The sequence below is a fragment of the Amphiprion ocellaris genome, chromosome 1 (genome assembly GCF_022539595.1).
Source record: "Amphiprion ocellaris isolate individual 3 ecotype Okinawa chromosome 1, ASM2253959v1, whole genome shotgun sequence".
Lineage (NCBI taxonomy): Eukaryota > Metazoa > Chordata > Actinopteri > Pomacentridae > Amphiprion > Amphiprion ocellaris.
This window is the reverse complement of record NC_072766.1, coordinates 15554890-15581653: the sequence shown is the minus strand read 5'-3', so window position 1 is coordinate 15581653 and position 26764 is coordinate 15554890. Positions and strand designations below refer to the sequence as shown.

General features: G+C 39.4%; 1 protein-coding gene across 1 annotated transcript in view; it reads left to right on the top strand.

Annotated features, from left to right (window-relative positions):
• The window catches only part of LOC111576189 (CUB and sushi domain-containing protein 1-like), a 427486-nt gene that overhangs the window by 305219 nt on the left and 95503 nt on the right, over positions 1 to 26764 (top strand). Inside the window, exons 26-32 of the mRNA XM_023281752.3 lie at positions 1702 to 1893; positions 8645 to 8771; positions 9277 to 9488; positions 11570 to 11761; positions 13898 to 14036; positions 18151 to 18338; positions 20073 to 20267. Coding sequence (XP_023137520.2) covers positions 1702 to 1893; positions 8645 to 8771; positions 9277 to 9488; positions 11570 to 11761; positions 13898 to 14036; positions 18151 to 18338; positions 20073 to 20267 — 1245 coding nt within the window. The remainder of the gene's footprint in view (positions 1 to 1701; positions 1894 to 8644; positions 8772 to 9276; positions 9489 to 11569; positions 11762 to 13897; positions 14037 to 18150; positions 18339 to 20072; positions 20268 to 26764) is intronic.

Below are 26764 nucleotides of genomic sequence, written 5' to 3'. Positions count from 1 at the left end.
AAATCTGTGGAGACTAGTCTCTCAGTCAGCAAATTACAAAGCAATTTCTTTCATATTTGACAGCTGAAAAGAAACCAACAATCAGTTTTGCATGTAGCTTCTCCTGAAGGCCAAAGTGAAACTGAACAACATACAGAAAAAAGGAAATGAGCATATGAATGCTTGAAACAGACTCTCGCGCGCGCACACACACACACACACACACACACGTGCGCACACACACACACACCCACACACACACACACACACACACGCGCACACACACGTCTTAATAGCTTTAAAGAGAGTCTGTTAAGAAGGCAAGACCAGCTGCTGTGTAAGTCAAAGAGGCTATTAGAGGAGCATTTATCCGTAAGTCATTAAAAGAAGGTGAGAAAGTGACACATCTGGAGTGGAAGAGTGGCTGGACGAAGGGACAAACGAATGAAGGTAGATGGTACATGGATACCAGATAGATGCTCTCTGTGTGTCAGTTAAACCATTAGACTCCCATCAATTTGCAAGTCATTAAACTGCAGAAGGTGACACCTTCGTCAAAGTTCTGCTACAATAGGTGAGCTGATGGATAGATAAGAGAGATTGATGGATGGTTTAGACAAGAGAAAGGAGAAGCATCTGATCCGGAGTGGTTTCCTAAGCAGAGTCAGGGGCTGAGTAAAACAGCCCCAATAATGCACAGTGTTAGAGGCTACTTTAATAGAGTAATAAGAATTCACAATACATCTGTTCAAGACATTAACAAGAAAGGCTGACAGAGGTGAGATGTAGGCTATTTATTTTGCTGAAATGGATCCAGGAAGGAACTGACAGTTGTGAAAAGCTGGATGTAAAAGGGAAGCATTTTGGAAATATACTTGAAAAACATAACATGAAACCTACGGACATCTTTTCCAGTACTATAGTTTTAGTCTGTTGAACTCAGCGAAGATATATGTAGAAATTAAGCTTGTTTTGGTGCCAGTTATTTATAAGTTAGATCAGAATATGCTGTCAGGGAGTTGTCACATCACATAAATTGTCTAACATACTACATCCACAGCTAAAGACAATATCTAATAGTGGCCAAATCATATTTTTTTGTCCATTACACAACAGCTCTGATGCCCCTGATCTGAGGGAAGATGTTTTCATCATAACATGCTGACCTGAGGGGATGGAAAAATATGTTGGTGACATTGTTGTGTCTTTGTTTATCCATCCGTCTTAGAGGCAGAAAGCCTTCCTATTGTTTATCTTCAAAACACAGAGACTCTGTGTATTTTTGTTGATGTGGGATGTGAAATTATCATTTGATGTGTTTCCACAGTTTCATATAGCAAGTATATTTTCAATCCATAAATATAACTACTGGCGCGTCTTACGACCGTCACTTCTGTCATCATATTGTTCTGAAAAGCGGGAAGCTTATACGTTTTCACATTTTCATTGACACAGGCATATGAGTAGAATTCATAGAAATGTCCTGAAGCTTTCACTGCAGCTGTCACATAGGTTTTTTAACATTAACAGCCTGTTCAAACTTGAAAATATCTGCAGGAAGTAGTGGGATTCAGGACAAGAACAGAATGACCTTCTGTCCTCTTGTCCAGAACTGAATCACCCTGTTCATTTATGCAACACTGTTGCACTGCTTGGACAGAAAGATCTACCGTAATCTGTATGTGGCTGCATACCTGTGTGTGTCTGTGTGTCTCTTTCTAGGTTTTGACCTCGTACGCTGCGAGGAACCAGGTGTCCCTAGTTACGGCTATAAGATCCAGGACGACGGTCATTATGCCAACACTTTTGTCCTGTACTCCTGCAACCCTGGATACAGTCTCCATGGCAGCAGTACGCTGACCTGCCTGAGCGGGGACAGACGTGTCTGGGACAAGCCACTTCCTTCCTGTATCGGTTAGTATGCCAACACGTGTAGTCTTCCCTGTGCATCAATAATTCAGGAATACAAGATCTGTATTACTAACCTGTGGGTGATATCCTTTTTCATACAATTCAATGAGAAATGTAGCAGGGCGAAGTGGCGGTCGACGCTACTCCAGTTTGTTTCTGAACTGCAGTGTGATGATTCAAAAGAGAGCGTGAGTGAACGAGCGATTGAGTCAACACACACATGAATACTTTGAAACGAGCTCATGGGGACTGATTCAACACTCGGTGGGAAACATTTGTAATGGTGGTAATACACCTCTGTATGTAAAAACAGGCCTCATGCACACAAGACTGTAAGCTCTCACTAGAGATCATATTTCCATCCACAGGGCTTCTATGTATTTTAGGGTTTGTATAGCTAAGGTGCAAACATAGAGGAAGACTGTCTGATTGAACTGTAATGAATTTATAATGCGAGCCAGACAATCTTCCTTTACTCTGAAGGTGTGCGCTGTGTTTTTATGCCAAAAACTTTGACGGAAGCCGTAGCTTTCTGTTCTATTCTCAGCATGCATAATAAATAGAGTATTCTATCAGGAGAGACTGAAGGTGATGTGATAGAAAGACAATATTGATTCATCTGAAAATTGTTGCTTTTTGAATGCATTCAGGATGAAACAGAAACAAACACAGGTATCACATTATTCAAGAGAAATTCTGGACAACACAGCTTGTGGAGTGTGACAATATGCACTTAGCTCTACAACCCAAAATTAATGTCTGCCTCCTGTCTTACTTTCTGAAGTTGTAATAATTAATTTTCTTTGCCTGAATGCTCTTCTGTCAGTCAAAGCAGTAGCAATACTTCCAGCTGGAAACATTCAACTTTTTTTTCCCCTTCATTTATTGTACCCACACCAACTGTGATGGGATGACTGATTGTGCCAAAAAATTACGCTGGGAATAGCAGTCAGGTTTTAGATAATTCTGCCTCAGTCTTCAGCACAGAACCACAGAGAGTGACAAGAGATGTAACAATTTATTGCAACTGTGAAAATTTGAAACTTTTCAACACTTCACAATTACGCACACTGCTCTTAAAACAACAAAATGCTTAGAATCTCATTGACATAACAACAAAAATGGCTTACAGCATTCTCACGTTAACATGCTAGAGAAAGGGACATTAAAACAATTAAGATATACACTACCAGTCAAAAGTTTGGACACACCTTCTCATTTAATGGTTTTTGTGTAATTATTTTGTACATGGTAGATTATTACTGAAGATCTCAAAACTATAAAAGAATACATATGGAATTATGTTGTAAATAAAAAAGTGTTAATCTTCAGTATTAATCTACAATGTAGAAAATAGTACAAATAAATAAAAAGCATTGAATGAGAAGGTGTGTCCAAACTTTTGACTGGTAGTGTATCAGAGTCATGTCAGATTTTATTTAAAAGATAACAAAAGTGTTAGAGTAATTTGCAAAAATTGCCTGAAAGCATGATGTAATAATCAGCCGCCATGTGACTGCTGCTGTGCACTCCATATCAAGTTTTATTTTAGGTCGTGAAAATGACAAAAACGAAATAAAATCTTTTTCATGTGGCACATCTAGAATATATTTGAATACCGTATTTTCGCGACCATAAGGCGCACTTCAAAGTCTTAAATTTTCTCCAGAATGGACGGAGCGCCTTATAATGCGGTGCGCCTTATGTGTGCACCGACTTCCAAAATGCGTAAATGTTGTTGTGTGACTTTGATGAGCTCCGCTTGACTGACTGACAGCATTTCCTGCCCACACGCTGCTTATATAGAGAAAAGGAGGACGTGACAGAGGACAGTATGAGAACGTTAAAGGGGGAAGTGTGGGCGTGAAAGAAGACGCTAAGGACACGCCCCCAGTTGGTATATAGTGCCGGTATGTGCATTATGCAAAACAACATGGGTTTGGCGTCACCGTCCCTGTTGATCTGTGACTCCATGCGCGTCCATCTCACAGCCGCTGTGAAAAACCAAGTGCAGCAAATGAACTCGGAGCTTGCTATCATTCCGGGAGGCTTGACGAAGGAACTCCAACCGCTGGACATCGGTGTAAACAGGGCGTTCAAAGTGAAGTTGCGAACGGCGTGGGAGCGATGGATGACAGATGGTGAACACAGTTTTACTAAGACTGGGAGGCAGCGCCGGGCGAGTTACGCCACAATTTGTGAATGGATTGCGGATGCTTGGGCTAACGTGTCTGCTTGCACTGTTGTTCGAGCTTTCGCCAAAGCCGGCATCATTTATGAGGAGCCGCACGGCAACGAGACTGACTCTGACAATGACGAGCGGGAACCTGGCGTGTTCCATGGAGAACTAGTCCAGCTGTTCATTTCGGATACAGAAGATGAGGACTTTGATGGATTTGTGAATGAGGATTGATCAAAAAACAACGTGAAAACATTGCTAAATACTTCAATAAAGTACAACTGAACTCAGTTTTGCTTCCGCTGCCTTTTTTAAAACACACGCTAGCATGCATGTTTTAAGCTAGTACAGGTATGTTTTACTATGTCCGCGCTCTATAATCCGGTGCACCTTATGTATGTGTTAAATACAGAAATAGCACCCGGAACTGAGACTGCGCCTTTTAATACGGGGTGCCTTATGGTCGCCAAAATACGGTACTTTTCAGGTTTTCAGGTAAGTAAACTGCCAGAGGGTAGATTTAGCTTTAGTTGACACTTGGCAGCTCTTAATTAGTTTCGGGAAAACTATGCCACACAATTCAGGTGCTTTAACGTGCTGGTTATACTGTTGCTTAGGAACTTGCAAAAGTTGCTTTGTGTTTTTTAACTGCAGCATGTGCAGTTGGCCACTCTGATGCCTTACTTGCATTCAGCAACCACCAGTGAAGCGTCAACTCAGAATTTGTTTATTAGTGTTGTTCCTAGCTAGCTTTGTAATCCCTACAGCACATTCAGAATTGGTAAAGTCCATAATTCTTGCTTGTCCATAAATATTTTGTGGCTTTGCATATTTTACAACTTAAAACACTTTCCCTGTATTCATGCAATTCTGCCTTGCTGAATAAACATGGAGTCATGGCACATGCTAATTTGGAATTCCCTACTGCAGAGCCAAACCTTGGGTTTTTGTAACCAGCCAGCACACCTGAACTCTCTGAGGTGGGATGATGGGTTGCTAATGGCAACTAAAGAGAATTCATGTGTATAGATGTGTGTGGTGAATGTATTCATGGGGTGAAAATGAGGATGTCATATGCATTTTTTTGGCTGAATGTGAGTAAAACTGTTGGTCTGTGTGTATTTGTGTGTGTGTGTGTGTGTGTGTGTGCATGTGCCTGCATCCTTATGTACCTCTGCAGTCAGTCATTAATTTGTAGCTCCTCTGTCACTGCCTTATTTCAGGTAAGCCAGCGACCAGGAGAATACTTGCTGGCAGAGCCCTGGGCTAACCTCCTCTATAGCTACCTTTGTGTTGTTCTCCTTTGTCTGTCTGCTGGAGTGTTTGTCTTTCTGCCTCCATCCCTGTCTGTCTGGCTCTCTCCCGTATCTGTGTTTATTAGCATGGAGATCAGGAGATCAGGAGATATCTTTGCCTCAGGCTGTTTCTATACCATCTTTCTCACTTTCTTTGTCACACTGAGTCAAACAGAGTGGTGGTCTACATCTGTGGGACACTGCCACTCTCTCTCTCTCTCTCTCACTATATATATATATATATATATATATATATATATATATATATATATATATATATATATATATATATATATATATATATATACACATACATTTGTGGCTGTTTTTCTCTCCTTTTTCTCTATCTTGGGAAATTGCAGTTGTCATTTGCCCAGGTTTACTAAATAACTCATATTTTTCTCTTTCTGTGTCTGTGCCTCCTCCCATCTCTACGCACTTAAAACATCGCAGAGTAGTTGCCTGTCCTTTTCTGCTCATAATCACCAGGGGCTGAAATAACTAGTCATGTGTGTATAGCTGTGTGTGTGTGTGTATGCATACATGTGTGTGCATGCTTTGTACAACTGTGTAAGTGTTTTCAAATATGTTTCTAGCCTTGTGTGTGATTGTGTGATTGTCTGCTACTCCTTTTGTGTTTGTGTTCACATGTGAATGTGTATTTGTGTGCTGTTCTGCCCAGGGTAATGCAAGAGCTTGTTATGGTATTGGAGATTGTAGCTCTGTGCTTATGGTGCCTGTTTCACTCACACAAACGCACAGTTACACAAACAGATATAAAGCGTTCTCCATACCAAACTGTTTCCTAATCAGCAGTGATCTTCTGGCTCAGTGGGCTACCATGTGTACTCTGTACTACCATGATGATTTCAAATCTGCTCCCAGCCTTTTCCCCTGCTTCTTGCTATCTCCCTCGTTTCTCTCAACTGAAAACAACACAAAAATAACATAAAACTCGGTTCTCTCTTGTGCATTAAATTGTATTTTCTTCTTGAACTTTGAACACTATAGGGAGATCCTTATGGGAAAACAGCCATCAAAGTTATTCAACAACCTTGAAACTATATAGCAAGAGCTGGGATAATTCAAGGTTGATTTAGTGATTCAAGCCTTTCTTAACTGATTCTCATTTAACTCAACCTTCACACCTCAGTGTAATTTACTGCAAAGCAGAGAAGCCGCCTCCTATGGAGACGAACTGGTACGTTAATAGGATTGGAAAAAAGACGTAAATATGCTACAAAGAATCTAGTTCTGTAGAGAGGATAGGTTTTAACAGGTCCAAAATGTTGGGCATGATTTGAAACTGTTGGAAAACTAAGTGCATAAATTAATTTCCAACAAAAATAAATACCCAATGAGAATCTGAGCACAACCAATCACAAAACCCCTTAGGATAAGTAGAAGTGATGGATGGGCACCAGTAGCATTATACTCTATCAATTAAAAAGCCACTACTCACATTCAAATAAAGGAGAAGCCATACAACAATAAAGCTTTGGTCACAGAAGCTAATTCTGAAAATGATTTGTAGTATAAATCATAGAAATAATTAACAGTTGTATATTTTCCTCCACCAGCATTACAGTTTGCAACAGAGGTGAATACAATATCACTTAATTGTCAAAATGTTCAAAATTGTATCACCATAATTGCATTGTGTTTAAGTTGAACCGTAGGGTAGTTGCTCTTATATAAAATTAAAAACTAACAGTTTAGTTTTACTATATGAAAAAAATACAAGCCCAGCAGGACAAACTCAATGCAACAAAACTAATTACTGAAATTCAAATCTTTTACTTTTTTAACACTTCAAATATCCAATTTTATTTTTGATGACAGACCCAAACCTCCTTGGCATGACAGATGTGACATTTCTGGAAAAATGGTCTGCCATTTTTCTGTTGTTGCTGTAACTTTCTCTTTAAAATACCCCAAAGGTGTTCTATTGGATTCAAGTCAGGCGGCATTCTTGGCTGGATCATAGTTGAAATTTTTTTCTTCCTTAGAAACTCTTGTAAGAGTTTGGCAGTGTGCTTCAAATCATTATCACACTGGAATATTCCTCCTCTGCCAAGCTTCTGCAGACTACAAGTCATCATGCCAGCCAGTATTTTGGTATATCCACAGGCATTCAGTGTGTCATCTATAAATGCCATCTCCTGAACACTTTTGTACTCATGCAGCCCCATAATATCATCATCACAGTCCCACCTTTGTGCTTCACTGTCAGAACTATGCATTAATTGTGGAAGTCTTTGTCAGGTTCACACCAAAAATGCACAAACACAGTGCAATGTCTGTGGCGCAATTTTAGGATGGCCACTGCAGCTTTGATGAATAGTATAATGGCTCAATCTATACTTTCTAATTACTGCTGAAACTGTTTAAGCTGATTTTTAGTTGATTACTGTTCTTCCTGTATCATTTTCCATCTTTTTAAACACCCATAGTTAGATTTTCCAGATGCTCTGCCAATTCTTTTGAATGTGGAGCCATGATGCTAACATGGAGATAGACATAACACATAGGTACAGAACCAAGAAAGTTCTTATGTTCAGAACCTATTTTCTAACCATATTTATACAGTTAGGCTAACTGGAACTTGTAGGTGTAGCAATTTGCATTTCAGAGATCACAGGTGTATTTACTTATGTTGCACTGAATGTTTGCTTTGAAGCTTCTATTTTCATACAATTCCTTATAGCTACAAATTCATATTCCACAAAAATACATTGTCATTTAATGTCATACATTTTTGACATAGTAGATACCTTTATTTTCTCACTTCAGCTATAATCTACGATGTCATCAGAGCTGAAACAGAGTAGCCTTTGCTGCATTCAGATTGGCTTCGACATCAGGCCGATTGGCATATAGGTCTGAGAACAATGGCAATAAAGCAAGACCCAACTCTACCAAATTAGACAGAATGAAATTTGAACCCTTTAGAGCTCAATTTTTGGATCTGAGAAACTGAGAGAAAAACATCTCTCACTGTAAGAGGCTCTGTAGTAGTATACAAAACAGACTCCTTAAGAGTTTGGATTCAGAGAGACATTTAAGGTGAAGTGATTTGACTTTGTAAGCATTTTCTTTTTATTTGGTCACCTTATTAAAAGGTAATTCAATGACTAATTTTCTCCAGATTTCTTTGTTATTGAGAAGGTTGGATTTAAGGCAAAGAGTTTGTAATATGATTTATAGCTAAATAAAAGGAGGGATAAAGTATGTCCATTTATTTCATTGGTCGTCATCCTCTTGTCTCCTGTCCTTGTAGCGGAATGTGGAGGTCATATAACTGGAGCAGTGTCTGGACGCATTCTATCTCCAGGATATCCTGCTCCGTATGACAACAACCTCCACTGTACCTGGACTATAGAGGCTGATACAGGAAAGACCATCAGGTAATTATGACGCAGTGGACCATACACATAACTGTCATAATGAGCTGCAGTATTTTTTGTCTGCATTGCAGGAGATTAACCAAAAAATGCTTGAAAAATGGCAACTGAATGACGGTTTAAAGAAATAAAAAAAAAAAAGTAGCTTACTGAGTTTTAACCAAGACAGGACAGTAGTAGTAGAAATAGCAGCAACAGCATTATATAGGACAACTCCCATATGACAACCTTCACTCTGCCTAGTCTGTAGGGGTAAACACTGTCAGGTTAGATACATTCACTAATAAGAGATAAATTTTTACTGTCAACGCCACTGCTGCATTGGAGAGTACTCCACATTAGTCATTATGCCACCATTGTGTTTTTCAACACCTGGTGGCTCCTACTGACTTTAATGTGTGTGCACTTGTGCCTGCTCGTGTGGTTTGTCTATTCTCAGCATGTGCTTCATTTTATTTTCATTGACAGGAGTTTTCGGTGAAACTGCTGTATTTTTGTGTTTTCTTAGCCTCCACTTCATCGTGTTTGACACTGAGGTCGGCCACGATATTCTGAGAGTTTGGGACGGTCCGTCTGGGCCATCAGACGGTGGGATCCTTTTGAAAGAATGGTCCGGTCCAGCCTTACCTGAAGATATCCACTCAACTTTCAACATCCTCACGCTGCAGTTTGACTCAGATTATTTCATCAGCAAGCAAGGATTTTCGATACAGTTCTCCAGTAAGTAGCTTTATCTCTCAGTCTAAATCATTAGGCTCAAGTTCACAGTGTACAGGAAATACTGATTTACTGAAGAAAACTAAAAAATGCTCCATGATTCTACTAAATCCCTGATTTGGGTGGTCTGTCCTACTTTATTCCCACACTTCCATTTATGAGGAGAAACCAATTACTGAATTAACAATTAAATTAGCTAATTAACAAACTGAGCACTCATCACACATATAGTTTCTTAGTTATTATATGAAGCCCATTTATATTGGCTATAAGATAATTATTCTGGCATTAATGCTGCATTTAACCGGATTTCTGAAAAACCTTTAGCCAAATAATCAATGACACATTTAATATCTCACCTTGGGACCCAGGCACACTAAGTACTGAAGGAGCCCACAGGAGACTAGTGTCTCAATTTTCACACAGAAGAGAACAAGACAGCGAGCACTGCTTCATCTCAGGTTAGTTAACAGTAGAATGGAGCATTTCTTTGACACAGTAGTCTGTTGTTTGCTGTGAAAGATTTAATAGATCAGCAAAATGGGATCCATTTGTTCTATGGGTTTTGCCTTTTATCAGTTCAGTGAACACAAATGATTGCTGCTGTTTCTCCCTCTGCAACCTGGGCAATAGTTGTGCCCTTTGGAGATGGCCTTTGCTATTTGAGCCACTGGAGCCACTTTTAGGCTCGATCCACTGTGGCACCAAATCAAAGGTACACCAAGTTAGAAAAGGCAGAGAGAGATATAACAGACAGCCAAGAACGTCTTATCTTTACAACTACTTATTCACATTAGCTGATCCACACACGCACACATTTTTGTACTTGTCCATCTTTACTTATCCATTTGTTACCCACTCAGTTCTTGCGTGAGCCTGTGCGACTCCACTTGCTCTGTAGTTCATATACATCTATATGCACAGCAGTGCACAAATGCCAATACACATAAATGTCAGCACATTTTAAGACATATTTATATATATTTCCAGCCATAATATTTACACTCACTGCTCTCTCTGCATCTGTCTCACATTCATTTTTTTTCAACTCTCCCTATTTTTAAGACAATAAATATTTACGCTCACTACCATGCTAATCAGAGCACTGTTTTTCCATTAATATGGTAATGACTCCTTATATTTACCTCCATGCTGATTTACTAAAGCAGTGGACATGGTATTTACCACCACACTCATTTATTTAAAGCAAAGTTTGTGGATTTATTGAGTGAGTGATTTTAGGGAAGATGCTTCTACAAATTTCTGTCATTTTATCTGCTCTCCCTCCTCTCCGATCTCTAACCTGATGGAATAAGTACTATTTTGTTCTAGAAAATTTCAAGACATAATGTAATAATACTATGTTTCGCTGTGCACCAGTTCTTGGATTATTGGTGCAAAAGATAATTTATTTTCCCAATGCAGATGCAATTCATGAGGCCAGCTTCAATGCAGACATGTTCAAGTATTATTTTTGCTAATCTATAATTTTCGCTGAATCTGATGCTTCATGAGTAATTGTCGAGTCTGCTGTATAATAAAGATTCAAACAGTGGCTTGTCCATTCTTTAGCAGTTTTGGATTGGCCAATATTCTTATTTTTTCTGATTTCCTGTCTTCACCCCTTAGTCCTGATTTTGAGTGATCTCTTGATGTAGATGAGAGATAGAAATACCACAAGCACTGAATATTATTCACCGTGGAGACAGCAGTGGAAAATGAATGTAAATTAAATAAATAAAGGGATAATATGCAATATGCATGGAGTTCTTATTATTTTATTCGCAGTTTATTGCCAAAATAGGCAGTGGGAGCTGGAAACACACGTAAAAACTCTTACTCACCCTGCCCATTTGGAAACTAAATTTAAAAAAAAAAAAAAAATGAATACAATAATTTAGTTGGTGTCATTGACACAATGAGTCTCTGTAACACACATGTAGAGTATGCCTGGGCTTCTTTGTCTGCTGCTCCCAAAACAATACTGACAATACTATCATGTTGCAGTGCATCTATCTAAATGCCTCACTCTCTCTACACCAACATTATGTCATTCATACATCTTTCTTTTTCTCGCTCTCCAGCCACAACAGCAACGACCTGCAATGACCCAGGCATCCCTGTCAACGGTTCTCGATACGGGGACAGTAAGGAGCCAGGTGACAGTATGACGTTCCAGTGTGATCCAGGCTACCAGCTGCAGGGCCAAGACACCATCACATGTGTGCGGATGGATAACAGATTCTACTGGCAACCGGATCCTCCTACATGTATCGGTACGTGTGCAGTTTCTGTGGATTGCTCACTGCCATACTAGAGGTTAAATTGATTATGGCCAGACCAGTGCTGAGTGAGGCACCATGAGGGTAAAGGCTGTGTCATACTGCACAATGAAAACTGAGGAAGAAATATGAAAAAGATTTTAAGATTTATTGGTGCTGCACATTGTTCACTATTTGCTCCTCTGAATATATCCCACATATCTAAATAAAATAAAAATAAATAAAAACTTTATTTTCTATGCCAGAGGTATGGTGTTTAAGCTCAAGGAGAATCAGGGCAGATGCTAAAGAAGCTGTGATTGGCATAAACACTGAGCTCTGTTGGCGTGGCCAAGCAGAAGATTCAAGATGAAGTAGCAAAACCTCCTAAATTCCATTCTCATCTGTGTGACTGTGATGGACAAGTAGTGGCAGACGCAGAACTGGGATGATGAGGCATATGGTCAGGAGGAGAATTTGTAGAAAAGGGGTTTGAGCTATAGCATCACATTATGGTGGAGGTGGCTATGATTGGAGTCCTATATCAAAACCGCTGAAAATCCACTGCTTTTATACTTTTTCTTTTTCTCTATTATCACCACCATCCGGCCCTCCTGCTGCTTATAGCCCAGTGAGCTTCTGCATCCCACTCCACAGTTCATTCACACCACTCTGCTGCAGTTTGTTTTTTCTCTCCGGCTTTCAGGTGTGCTTTCCTTCCTTCATTTTCCTCCTATGTTCCCTGTCATACTCTTGTTTCCTCACTAAAGGAAAGAACTGACTTGAAGACCTGGAACCTGGCTTTTTTTTTTTTTTTTTTTTTTTTAGAAAATGCAGCATTAGCACAGTCGGTGCAACAAAAGATACAATCTGTAATGCAGCAAGAGCCCTTCAGTTTCCTCATGGTGCAGCCTTCAGATATGTTAGTCAAAAACAAGCCTGTAGCATGTTTATACTTTCCTCTGCTCATATTTTTCAATTTATTTTAGCTGCTGCAAAGTTATATGCCTTTATTGGGATTCAAAATGCATACATTTCTTTTCCCTGATTAACTGCTACATCCAGTTCAGTATTTTTTTGGATATGACATATCTTGTCGAGTTTACATTTTTAATTATCCAATGACCTGGATGAGAGGTGATGTCATACACTGGGATGAAGCCGGTATGTAAACATTGTGCGCAAACCAGTGAAAATTCCTGCAGCAAGTAGCATGTTGTCCACCCCCAGTTCACAGCGACAGACCACAGATTTTTACCTTGCCATTACATGCCACAGTTTCCTTTTCTGTTGCCTTCTCCTTTCTTTATCAGCCAACACTGTATAGACGTCCTCCAGCACAGTAACAGAGACCAGAGTTTGCCTTGTAAACATGACTGTGAAACGCATTGTGCTTCGTTCCTGGTATTGCCTTTCACTCTTTGCCAATGACCTCATGTTTTACACAAGCAAAGATAAAATATAGGGCTTAGCATCGCTCCATTTTCACTTAGTTTCATGTGTGCCTCCATCTACTGCACTTTCACCTTAGGTGGTGAATCCCTGGTGTTCAAAATATCCCAAGATTAAACACAACCCTGCACAGTACCACACACAATACTCTAGAGTGTACTGTAAGTGTGTCTCTGTCTGTGAGTGATTTGCAACTGTTAATGTCTTTGTTTACCTCTATTTCACTGTTGATAATCTGTTCACACCCACCTGCCACCCCCAAGACACCTCTCCATGTTTCAGACTCTTCCTTCACATCACCAAATTGCTGCTTGAATGCATCTTTCTACCTCTCTTGCCAATATATCTTTCTTGCTCTCCAGCTTGTTGTGGGATAACAGGACCACTAGGGGTGATTCTCTCTCCTAACTACCCCCAGCCCTGCACTCTCTAACTAAATCTCACAGACTGTCTTTTGCTCTCTTACCCTCTGCTGCGACCTGTGGTGGTAATATCAGCAGTCCACTAGGGGTAATTCTCTCTCTCCTAACCAACCTCTGCCATACTTCTCATTACTAACTAACTCGCTTCCGCTCTGCCTTCCTGTGGGGGTTATATGAGCGGTCAATCAGGGGTGATTCTCTGTCCAAATAACGCCGAGCCTAATGCTGTGTAATCATCTTTCTCTCCCTCTTCCTCCCGCTGTTTGTCTCTCTCCAGCGACCTGCGGTGGTAACGTCAGTGGCCCTTCTGGAGTCATTCTGTCTCCTAACTACCCCCAGCCTTACCCCCCTGGGAAAGAGTGCGACTGGAGAATCAGAGTCAACCCTGACTTTGTCATTGCTCTCATCTTCAAAAGGTAGGCCACCTAAATTTAAAACATGGTGCTTTATCTATAAATCCATGTCTGCTTACCTTCTTACATGTAAGAATGTCTATGAGCTTTATAATACAAATGGAGCTTAGCTTTGGCTGCAGAAACACCCCTGACATTTCATTAATGATGCGTGCCCTGTTTTTAGTTAATGCTACAGTCATTACAGTCTGGTCGATATTGAAGTTGTTGTTGTCAGAAGACTTATTAAGATCATAACAACACAACAAGAAAGAAAAGAGGGCAACGATGAGATGTGTTTTTACCTAATTTTGAGAGAATGCAACTGCAACAAAAAATAAGCAGTGATTTTACTGATATTAACTTTTAATGAGTTTGTCCAAATATCTCAGAAAACATGAAAAATGCAAACTTAAAGATTTAGGGAATGGATGTTGTCCTACAAGGATTTTCTAAAATATGTTTCTCCTCTGGCAGAAATTAAAATATGTATTGTCCTCCATGGATTTTGCTCATGTGTTTGTTCAAGTTTATTTTCCAGTGTAGACTCCGTGACTCACTGTGGCAAATACAGTCTGTATAGGTGTGTATATTCAGGAACTTGGCCTATTTTATGTTAATTACCATACATTTAGGGATCGTTAAGGTAACCAATGAACCAATCTGTGTAGGGACAAGCTCTGAAAGTCATTACACTTGTCGGAAATGTGGAATCCACCTGTAAGGGAGATATGAAGAATAAGCTTGGTTTCAGCGCTGGTTCTGTGTTATCACCGGATTCACACAGGGAGTGTCGGCCAGAGCACCAATTGAGACCAGTTTCTCCAGAGTATGGAATAAAAAGGCACAGAGACTTGATTGATTGCTAATTTACTTGTGGTTGTAGTTTTCTCCACGGAAATAATAACAAACATATCTTAATGACTTCTATCAAAATACACAAGCAATAGGAACAGAAATGTAAACAAATGCTCTGCAATCATGAACTTATCCATAAACACCATCAAATACACATACTTCCGCTATTTGACATATATTAACATACCACTTCCTCTTTGACATTTCAAAATAAAACACTCTTAATATATAAAGCGAGGACATGCTCTTATTAAGAGAGGAAATATCTTATTTTACATGCTCTTAAAGAGAGGACTTCCTCTTTGACATTTCAAAATAAAACACTCTTAATATATAAAGAGAGGACATGCTCTTATTTTGTAACCGGAACTTGACGCTCCAAACGTCAGACGCCAAAAATACACATCTTCCTATTACATGCCTGACTTTACAAAAGCACAGTGCCGAAACAGTTCGGATCAAAGAATAAATTAAGAATATGAACCTGACAATTACATTAACTAGATACATCACACATAGCACTTAGACAACACTCTCGATGCATGCACAACCAACGTGTAACAGGATGTCCTTGCCGACTGCTGTCTCGTACGTCACCCTTTCCTCTACCACGCCGCACACCGTCACATGATGTCACTCACCTCAAACGTCTCAAATGGGCGACGCCCCACCCCTTAAAGTCAAAAAGGTACTAAATCTAACTGAAAGAAAGTCTGACATTGTGTGAACATGAACCAACTTTGGGGTCTTTTCTACGCTACTTCTAAGTCAAGTCATTACAGTTGTGAAATGATTAGTTTGTGGTAAGATGACCTCTTTAGAAATCAAAATTAGATTTTTTTTCTTGATCTTCATGGCCTTTAATGAACGCTTTTTTGTTGTCCTTTAACTTTGTAATCCTTGTGAACCTATTGGTAATCTCCATCACTGTAGAGCTAAAATTTAGATGCAAAAGTTTTTGCTTTCTGTCACACAAACATATATACAGTTCTTGCACTGTTTAGACACGCTAGACTTGCCTCGGGTTTGAAAGTAAAATTAATCTGTGAGTGAAGGGAATTTCTGACCATTTCCATGTTTTGTTTTTTGGTAACAGGCCAGTGTTTATTTACACTTCAAGTCCTGATTGTGCCTCAGTGGTGAATATTTTACAAGTCACTGTGGTTAGGGGCTTATGACTAAAGCAAAAGTGAAGACTGAGCTTCAAATGTAGCAAAAGAGATAAAAGCAAAGCGGACTTTCTCCAGATTGCCAAAGGAGAAAAAATGACCCAATTTTGGCTTCATGTTTTTCAGCTGGAGAGATAATTCCCTTCTGTTGTAACTGTGTGACAGTTTTATTTTACATTTAATTAGGTTGTATTGATATTGGTTGTTTTGGGAATGTTGTGTATCATTTCTTTGTCATTATTTATTTAATTTTAACTTTGTAGTTTTGCTTAATAAACTATATTGAGATAGATTTCATTTTGACCCAGCTGTTAATAACTCTCTTGATCAGTCTTTGAATTTATTCACAGTACAATGCAGTACTGCATTTCCTGATTTCGTTTGAGGGCCTACATCCAAGTCACCCTTGTTTTATAGGTCTGAATTTGTTACTTCATTTGGAAAATAATCCAAAATATTATGTTTTTTAAACATACTACCTGTGCCGATTCAATGTAAAAATACTGAATTTCCATTGAGGTCTCAAGTCTTATAATATCCTTGTTTTGCTCTTCTCGTATTAGACGTTTCGGTGCTATCCTATTTCTTCTCAGTGAGATCTTTATGCTCTTTTTATGACATTTAGTAGCTTTAGCATTCAGACCCAGAATGTATCACTAATGCAAAAGGTATTAGCATGGATCTTCTAATGCTTTGTCAGTGCAAAGGGGGCTTAGGTGCAGTTAAGCCCATTCTGCACCAGATATAAACACAGGGCTTAAACTTAGAGATTCTATGCACTTATTTTAACTTTGGTGATGTTGAACTAGTTCTTTCAAATTAAAAATATTGTTGTGAGACAAATGGTACATAGCACCTCTTTTGGCCCAACTCAGAAATTCATGATGGTCGTTTTGTGTCTTAAAGTGAAGGGGACAAATGAGGGAGTCCAGTGCAAATACCAGACGCATGTCAAAACCACAGTGGTGTTGACTGAACATTTCTTGCAAAAAATGTGTGTATCCTAAAGGCTTAACTGAACCGCTGCAAGCAAAATGGCATTTTGGCTACTTCGTGTGGTGCATTACCACCAGAAACAGTTACTGCTCTCTGCGGAACTGTGTATTACCTCATGCCAGTGCTTGTGGCATTAATGCAGTGCTTTTTGTGTATTTGGTGATAAATTACAAATGTTGCTCTATAGTAAGTCCAGTGCTCGGAGATTTCACTTGAGTACTTCTCTGCTAGTTTATAAATACATTTAAACTTACACAATACATCTCCCTCTGTCTCGCTACTTCTTTATCTTTATTTCTTCTGACAGGGTGTGCAAACACACTCTCTCACACCCACACACACACATTTAACTCCAGCCAACCACCAAAGTAGGATGGTTTGGCAAGACAGGTGGGAGACTGAGCTAATGCACACTCTGAAAGCAAACTAAGAGAAAGGTGTTTATATATCTGTGCATGTTTGTACACGCATAGTTTTATCCTCATGATCAAATGTTTTCATGTATGTGCAGAGAGATGAGGACAAGCTGCCAGAGGGAACAAAGTTTTGCACATGAACGCATGCACATGTATGTTGAGGATATACGTAAAGATCAAAGCACACCATGTTGCTTTTCAAAATAAGACAAGTGGGTGATTATTTTCCATAAAGTCGGGTGTGTAACTGGTTTTACCATGGCTCACACATTCTTATTTTCTCTCGAGTATCATGAAAAATGATTTTTTTTTTGTTATATGTCATTGTCTTATATTCAAGAGGAACACAAAGAAAACAACAAACATTTCATTGCATCCACAAAACATGTCAAATGTGTCAAAATGAAATTAAAAAGATTAGTAGATGATTAAAGGAGAGATAACACAAACTAATTGTCATTCATCAAAGGAAGCAGGTATTTGATTTGAGGCTCGTGCCACTGAATTAATTGGAGAATCTGAACACAAATAAACACACACACACACACACACACACACACACACACACACACACACACACACACACACACACACACTTCAAGCTACAAACATTGCAAACAAACAGCACACTCAATCTTGTTAGATCCCTAAATCTTAGTTTCTCTGCTCTTTTTTTGTGTTTTTTTTTCTTTACCCCAGTTTCAACATGGAACCAAGTTACGACTTCCTGCACATCTATGAGGGAGAAGACTCTAATGGTCCTCTACTCGCAAGTCTCCAAGGCAACCAGGCCCCTGAGCGGATAGAGAGCAGCAGTAACAGTCTCTTCCTGGCATTCAGATCTGATGCCTCACTGGGCATGTCTGGGTTTGCCATCGAATACAGAGGTAATTGAATCCAAAAACCTTGAGTCGTGACATGTAGATTTTGCAACAAGGTCACATTGAAGCTGCAAATCTTCATGGAAAATTGCCAGAAAGTATTAAAACTGTCTAAACTGTCAACTATTGATCAGTTATGATAATACAAAGTACACAGTGGGGCTAGTAGAAGCAGCAGCAGACAGGTAATGGTAGTAAAGATACTGGTGGTTATACAGTAACAGAAGTACTACATTAGTGGTACTGGTTGTAGTAGGAGTGATATAGGGTTAGTAGTAGTAGTAATAGTACTATCGTCATATTAGTGGAGTATTCGTAGTGTTGGTTCTAGATGGTGATAGTACAGACATTAATAAAGTAGCAGCAGTAGTTACCAGTAATAATAATTTTTAACCTAATCACACTACAGACTTAATTAAGTTAAAAGCTACAATAATATGCCACATCAATTTGACACACTATTGGGATTATTTATCCAGACAAATCGATGTTGTGTTACATTTATAATAAAATACTTCATGACTGTTTTCAAGTTTTTCTACGGTAAAATACAAAACAATTATTGTCACTAAATTTTGTGTTTATTGAGTGTAGTGGTTAAATGTGTCAAAGCAGGAGTGTCTGCTGTACACACTGGATAATATTTTAATCTGCCTACTCCTATTAATTTCCTCCTTACATCAGAAGTCTTCTTCAGCTGAAAGGGCATGCTGTTCCATGTCAAGCCCATGAGTTGTTTACTTCCACAGATTGTGACTCATCCTGGTTTTACAGATGTTGCTTGACTAGAGGTGATTTCACGGCTATAGTCAGTGCAGAACTTAGTTGTTTGACTGACTAGAGACTAGATCTGCTCTGTCAAATTTTATAAACTCTTTTTTTCTCTCTCTCTTGTTTCTCTCACCTCATTTATCTCTAATTAAAAAAAGATTATCTCCTTTTCTGTTGTCTGTCTCCCCACACCACCTCACACCTCTGTACTTTTGTCATTATTCACTGCCTTTCATCTGCCATCTCCCTAATTAAAATACAGCCTTAATCATCTCCCTGTTTCACTTCTGTCTTACCCTCCACCTTCCTCTCTGTCTCTCTGTCTGTCTGTTTCCCTTTGGCAAGCCCAATATCTCATTCATATTGGGTGATCACAGAAAAGCAAACAAGCTGGTCAAACGCCAAGTCATAAAGATCCAAGGCAGTTTTTGACCATGATTGACTCCTCATATTTTCACTGATTTAGTCTTTTATTGGTCTTTTTTTCTTCTGGCTTCACTTCTGCCCTTATCATTTTCTTTTTCTTCCAAAGGCTGCAAAATACGTATTGGACAATCTAATATTGGAAATTCAATATTATAGTGTTTATTGGGGTTCAATAGATTTTAACAAATTTTAAAACAAAATTTGGACCAAAATTATCACCAGAACAGTAAAATGTCCTTTACTGGGTTGCATGAAACATTTAGTATGTTTTAGAAATGTGCCACCATGACTGATACATTTAAATTCCACTGAAAATTAATTTATGAATTCATAATAAGTACTGCCATGCAAATTGTTACAGTCCCTTTTCTGCACCACATGGGAGGCTGTGGTGCACTACTTTGTACTAATGTGAGGTCTCATGAATCTGACAAATGAATAGATAATGAAAAATTATAAGAGTTCATTTCTTTAAAGTAATATTCTAATTCAGTTTGGCTATTCTTATTGTATTGTGACGCGAACACTCTCTGTTCTCCACAGAAAAACCAAGAGAAGCTTGTTTTGACCCTGGCAACATTATGAACGCCAGTCGGACAGGCTACGACTACAAACTGGGATCTCAGGTCTCCTACAGCTGTCACCACGGCTACACAACAGTGGGCGGGGATACCATCACCTGTGTCATGGGGCATGATGGGAAGCCGGTGTGGGACAAGGCGTTGCCGTCATGTAAAGGTAGGAGAAATACATCAAGAAGCACAGTAGTGTTACTGTCAAAGCTGAGCATTTAAACCTGAATGGTTAAGCTGCATACAATTTAACTGCAATGCCCTCAGTTTGGTTCCACATGGGGAGCTCGCCATTCCTCATTTCTCTCCTCCTATTTCCAGTCTTCCTCTATAATGTCAGCTTCTCAGTGATGGTAAATTACAAGTCATACCCAATACCTGTGGGGTTACCATGGAGCTCCATTTAGGAAGCACTGTCATGCAAATTTGTAAGTGATTTGTTGAAAACCTGCCTAAATGTGAGACTTACTGGTCCAAGACCAACAACTGTGTGTGTGAGTGTGTGTGTCAGTGATTGGAGGCTGAGCTGTCTATTTGATTGACAGCTCAGAGAGGCAATGCAGTGACACCTGCCAAAGTGCCATCCGCGGTATATGCGTGTGTGTGTGTGTGTGAGAGAGAGAATGTGTGTTCTCTAAAGCGGCGGAGACCTGACCCAGTGCCATGTGGGTAAGAAAAATTCAGATAAGGCAGAAAGCAAGGCAGCAGGACTGGGAAGGAATTTTAAAATTCACACGCACGCATGGACAACGCACACTTACTTATAGCTCCCAACACTTTGAAAAAAGGCTCCTGTGAAAGCTCTGTTTAATAATGTCTGAGAGACAGTGAGGAGGGAGGGGCTGGGGGTTGGTGGTGGTGGGAGAGAATAAGGATCGGATAATTGCACTCTGAGTAGCTATTTTAGAACAGTAACGAATAACAGACAGCAAGAAAAAAAGAGCTCATCAATTCATCTTATCTCATGTTCTCATTCATCTAGTTTATTTCAAGATAATACTGCTACTTATCACATGTAAATGTGTTGCACTTACTCAACCAAAGTGGAACCTGGAAAATTCTCTGCTGCTCTTCATTGTCCAGCTGTTGTTTTGAAGATGCGGTAATTTACTGTTCAGCAGCACAGAACAAGAAAGGACAAATCCCTATCAAAGTTAAACATCATCACTCTGAATTCTTGTTTTTTTGTGGGGGTCTTTTACATTTTGTGAGCTGAATAGATTTTCTTAAATATTGCTAAAGTTGCTTCACTATAGTTCTTAACTATATCAACACATTATTTTATAGTGTTTCCAGCCAATCAGTTTACTAGTTGACCACCCAGATAAGCAAACAGGAAGCCAATCAAATAGTTCTTTGGTCTGAGAAGTAATCCACTGATTCTTTAATCACTTATTAAGTCACTTCCTACCTTCCTTGAATGGATTCAGCTAAATGAATTTTTGGTAACTTTTTCTGTAAACTTGCTGTATGCTAATCAAGAAAGAAGGGTATCTGAAGTTGATTCAGTCAAATATTTAGATATCTCCCAGCACAGTAATAAATTTATGATTAGAAGCCAAGTATTGACATTTTAGTCACATGTGAAGGCTCTTAATGGAAGGTCGCTTAATCGTCTTTTATCAAATAAGAACTGATCTGCAGCTCTGAAAGCCTCACACTTTATCAGGCAATTGATTCATGTCTTTATGCTCTAATTCATTTTGATACAATTTTTCCATAATGTGTATTCCTCCCAGGTTGATACTGTTGTTAAAAAAATAATACAAGGCCATTATAATTCTAATACACGGACTAACATTACACATTAACACTGTATTTTTTATGCTATCACTGCTGGGAAAAGAGCATTGTATCAGACTGTTATGTACTCATACAGACTGGAAAACATGTTGAAAATCAGAAATCAATTTCACTCCATGTTTTTTTTTTTTTTTTTTTTTTAATAGCTCTTATTTGACCCAACTTTCAACAGTATTAGTCATGCACTTCATTGGTGCAGTTGTTGTTTATTGGTTTCCTCAGCTAGACAGATCTTTGGTTTGGTTCCCGCCCTTTCTGTGATCCAAATACACGGATAGATCTGCTGAGATTTCTGTCACTGACACTGTAAGACGATTCATACAGTCAAAGCAGAAGAATTTAACCGAATCCAGTCCTACCCAGTAATCTTGCTCTTTTATTCCCTCGACTCTTATTGCACATTGAATTTTCTTACCACATAGTTAGGGAGGTTTCTCTGTCTGTCTCTATCTTTGGGCAGCTCCTGGGGCTTTTAGACCAAACTCATTAGACAGGGTGAGACCTCTTTAAATAATACATCTCCACTTACACTCTCTCCGTCTCCTCTCTTTCTCCCTTTCATCCCCTCTCGCACGTTCTTCTTTCTCCTCCTTCCCTTTTCCTTTTCTCTGTAACTTCTCACTCACCTATTTCTCTCTCTCCTTTTCTCTCTCTCTTTCTGATTTTTTTCATCCTCTTCCTCTCTCTCTTATTTTACCTTCCTCCCACCTCCTCTGTCTGTGTCTGATTTACTCTATATTTTTCTCTTACCATTTCTTTCTGGCTCTCTCACCCCTTCTTGCTCTCCCACTCTCTCTCTCACACACACACACACACACACACACACACACACACACACACACACACAAACACCTCCCATCTCAAACCGCTCTTTTATTGGTTTCCATGGTAACTAAGAGCTGGTGTGAGAAAGAAGGAATTCTCCGTGACTGTTGATAGGGTTGTGTGTGTGTGTGTGTGTGTGTGTGTGTGTGTGTGTGTGTGTGTGTGTGTGTGTGTGTGTGTGTGTGTGTGTGTGTGCGTAAGAGAGGAAAAGAGACACAGGGTGGTAAAGTGAGAGAGAGAGAGAGAGAGAGAGAGAGACATAGCTATTATAGAGTGCCGCCTAGAGGCAGTGTTCACACACACACACACACACACACACACACACACACACACACACACACACGCACACACACACACACACACGTACAGGCACGCCAAGTACAGTACAGTATGGAGCCATGAAAAAGTAAGTGAACCCTTCAGAAATTGTGTTATTTTTGGAGGTTTGTATACATTTGTCATAAAATGTAGTCAGACAAACACAATCCATTGTAACTAACAACATAATAACAAAACTAATTTGACTCAGGAGCTAAAAGAAATGGAATTCACAGAAACATATTTTGTCTTTTTTTGCTTGTTTGTTTGTTTATTGAGGACTGATGAAACTAAGGGTAACTTGATTGGGAAAAACATGCAACACTACATACTGTATGATAGTCAAAGCACGGTGTAGAAGGCATCTTAATCTGGGGCTGCTTTGCCACCTCTGGTCCGGGAAAGCTAACTAGCACTGAGGTGGAAATGAACTCCCGGGTTTGTCAAGGAATCTTACAGGATAATGTCAGAGTGGCTGTTCACCAGCTGAAGCTCTGTAGAAGTTGGGCAATGCAGCAACACAATGACCTTAAACATGGAAGTAAATGGACGACAGAATGACTTGAAACAAAGAAAATCTGCCCTTTGCAGTGACCCACTTAGATCCCAGCCCTTAACCCAATAGATATGCTGTGGAATGACGTCCACATAGAGGCACTGACACTAGACATCCTAAGAGTATGGTTAAGCTGAAATAGTTCTGTGAGGAAGAATTTCCTCTTGAACTGCTGGTCCAGAAACACAGTTTGAGGTTACTGCTGCCAAATGAGGTCTGACTGGTTATTAAAACTAAGGGGTTATAGTCTTTCTTCGCTTACACTCGAGGGCACACATGCTTTTCTTTACCTGCGAATACTGATATTCACTTTTACAGTCTACTATAAATGTTTCATTATATCCATTTTCTGAGTGTGTGTTTTTGTTTGGGATTTTTGCTATTTACTCATAACACTATGGCCTGATGTCTCTGTTCTAATAATGAAGATCAAAAGAAAGTTTGTATGTTGTATTTGTAATCTGGAATTATTTTATTTGATTAACCAGACTGAAATCATTTTCTGCACTGCATTTTTGACCAAAGAACCAGTAGCTACGATGGATGCTCTTGTGTATTTTGAGGATTTCTGTTGTTTCCGTTGTAAGCGACAGTAGGTCAGGGAAGCTGTAAAATGCTTCATTTCCATCATCACATTAATATAGTTTCACACCACTAACTCCTTTAGCGCAGCAACAAAGATATACTCACAATTCTGCTTTAATATATACGCTGGTTTTATTTATTTTTGATGAATTTCATTTGCTGTTTTGCTACCTATAAAGGTTTCTATGAAGTTTTATGGCAAGTGGGTCCCAGTTTTCTTTAACTTGTTCATCTACCACACAACATGCAGGTGACGTGATACAGTCTAACCAATGGTGTTGCACAATTTTACTGAAAATGTGGCGGTAACTTGATAAGATATGCAGTAGTGTACATTCAGAGGCACTGAAGGAAAAAAGACTGCAAGCTAGTAAACATAGCTGTAAACAGTGATGAACTGAAAGCACTTTAAAAATCTGCTTTTCAAATGACTTATAAAGAAGGGAAGGCCAACATGTTTGTTAGACCTCAAGGATACACGAGATACTGCTCTTTGGTAGAGAACATAGAGTATAAAGATAACCTTTATGTGTTTACAAGAAAACTCTATAGGGGCCCTTTAATGACAATCAACACCTCCTTTACATATATGTAACATTAAAGGCCTTCTTGTGGCATAATCCTAACATTTCTGGTAGGGTTTAATCAAAACATATGGTAGAGAGGAAATAAGCAAAATCAATAAGGGAATGAAAAAATGTTTCTTTTTGTGAGAATGCGGTACAATTAGTGTTGTATCTAGGTGCACCTACCTCAGTGCATTTTACCCAGCTTGTATTTGTTTAGGCTGACTGGTTTAGGTACGTCTGAGATTTAGGATTTCTTTTCCTGCCAATGCTGCTGGTGTGCAGAGGACATGCTTGTTGACTCTTTTCAATCTTGGGCCAGAACACATTGCAAGTTGCATCCACAGGCTGTAAAATACCATATGGAAACATTATTCACAATTCACAAGTATATTTTCATGTGTAAAACTTCAAGGTGGAACATGAGCAGTCTGGCTGCTGAAGTAGGAAATACTCAATCTGCTCCTGCATACAGATCGTTCATGTTGTAGCCCCTTTGTACTCAAGTACACAGACACACACGAAATCCAGAAAATGGTAAGAGGTGTTATAAATAGCAGTTGTAGAGTTTTAAATCTTCCTCATGGTGCAGTTTCTATGAAAAAAGCCTGCGCATAAACATATTGCAGTAATTCATTTTACTATTTTCCTCAATTTTCTTCTTCAATTTTGTTCTCATTGTGTTTCATGATGAAAATAAATGGATTCTATTGTGTGTTAGTTTCCAGAAAACTCCTAGAAGAACTGCAACGTAACTTTTAAAGTTTAGGACATTTTAGAAATCTTTCTCTGCACTCTTACTGCCACTTTAAGCCCTGCTGTGTGTGTGCATTTCTGCGAGAGGAAAAGGAAAATGAGACGCAGACAGTGAGAGGTAGGACTACAAAAAGTGTTGTGTGTGAGTGTGTGTGTGTGTGTGTGTGTGTGTGTGTGTGTGTGTGTGTGTGGGGATGATCAAAGCGCATGGATGTGTGAGAGAAAGAGAGTGACTTGCATCGCATTTTTTGCATGTATTTGTATCTGTGTGTGTATGAGAGAGAGAGAGGGTGTGAGTGATCAAAGCATGTGTGTGTGAAGGCTTTTGATAAGGCTGACACCTGAGCCTAGAGCAGCACCACTGGGGGATTGTGGGTAGATCAAGACAAGACCTCTAGACCTGAGGGTTTGAATGCAACAGCACAACAAAAATCAATGCAAAAAATATCAATCAATATCAGTGCGCAGGTTCAGGAAGAAACAAAAGAATCAGGGTGATTACTATGACGCTTTAGGAAACAGGAAGAAAATAGAGAGGGATAAGACCGGGGAGGAGGAGGATGAGTGGGTGGGAGAACAGCTGTCGAGCAAAGAAGTAGAAACAAAGTTTTGCTGTATTTTTTTTTTCTTGGCATGTAAATCGGTTTTACTGAGCAAGCTTTAGCTAAGAATATGGGCCCAGTCTTAATGTGCACACTCACGGTCTCATAGAATTTGACATATGTTACAGATAAGTCCTCAGGGGCTCAGGGCTGTCCCACTGTGAAATCGGAAAGTGCTTGAGGGCTCTCTAGTGGACTTTTTGAGCCCTTTATACACAGTTTCCACAAGACTGAGATGCTGAAGTCTTTGCTTGAGGGAATTACCCTCAAGGGGATCTTCAAGGGGATGCTCAAAATCCTCCAAAAGAAAAAGAAAGAAAAAAAACATGGACTGAGCGAATAACTAAGAACGTGTAGGCTAATATCACACCATATTTTAAACATGAGCAAGCGTCATTTTTATGAAACTGCCCATAAAATCACATCGTCACATCTCAGTGCCACAGACAGACCTCTGACCCCGGCAGCATATTAATTCATAAAGTGCTGTCCCATTTTTCATGCAGCACTTTCGACCTTTACACCCACATGCTCTCACATTTTCAGCGACCACAGAGGTGATGACAATTACGGTCTGTTAGGTATCACAGCTGATACTGTGGGTGGACACTGGGACTGAGACCCAGAGGTGCACACTATAGCAACGAAAACA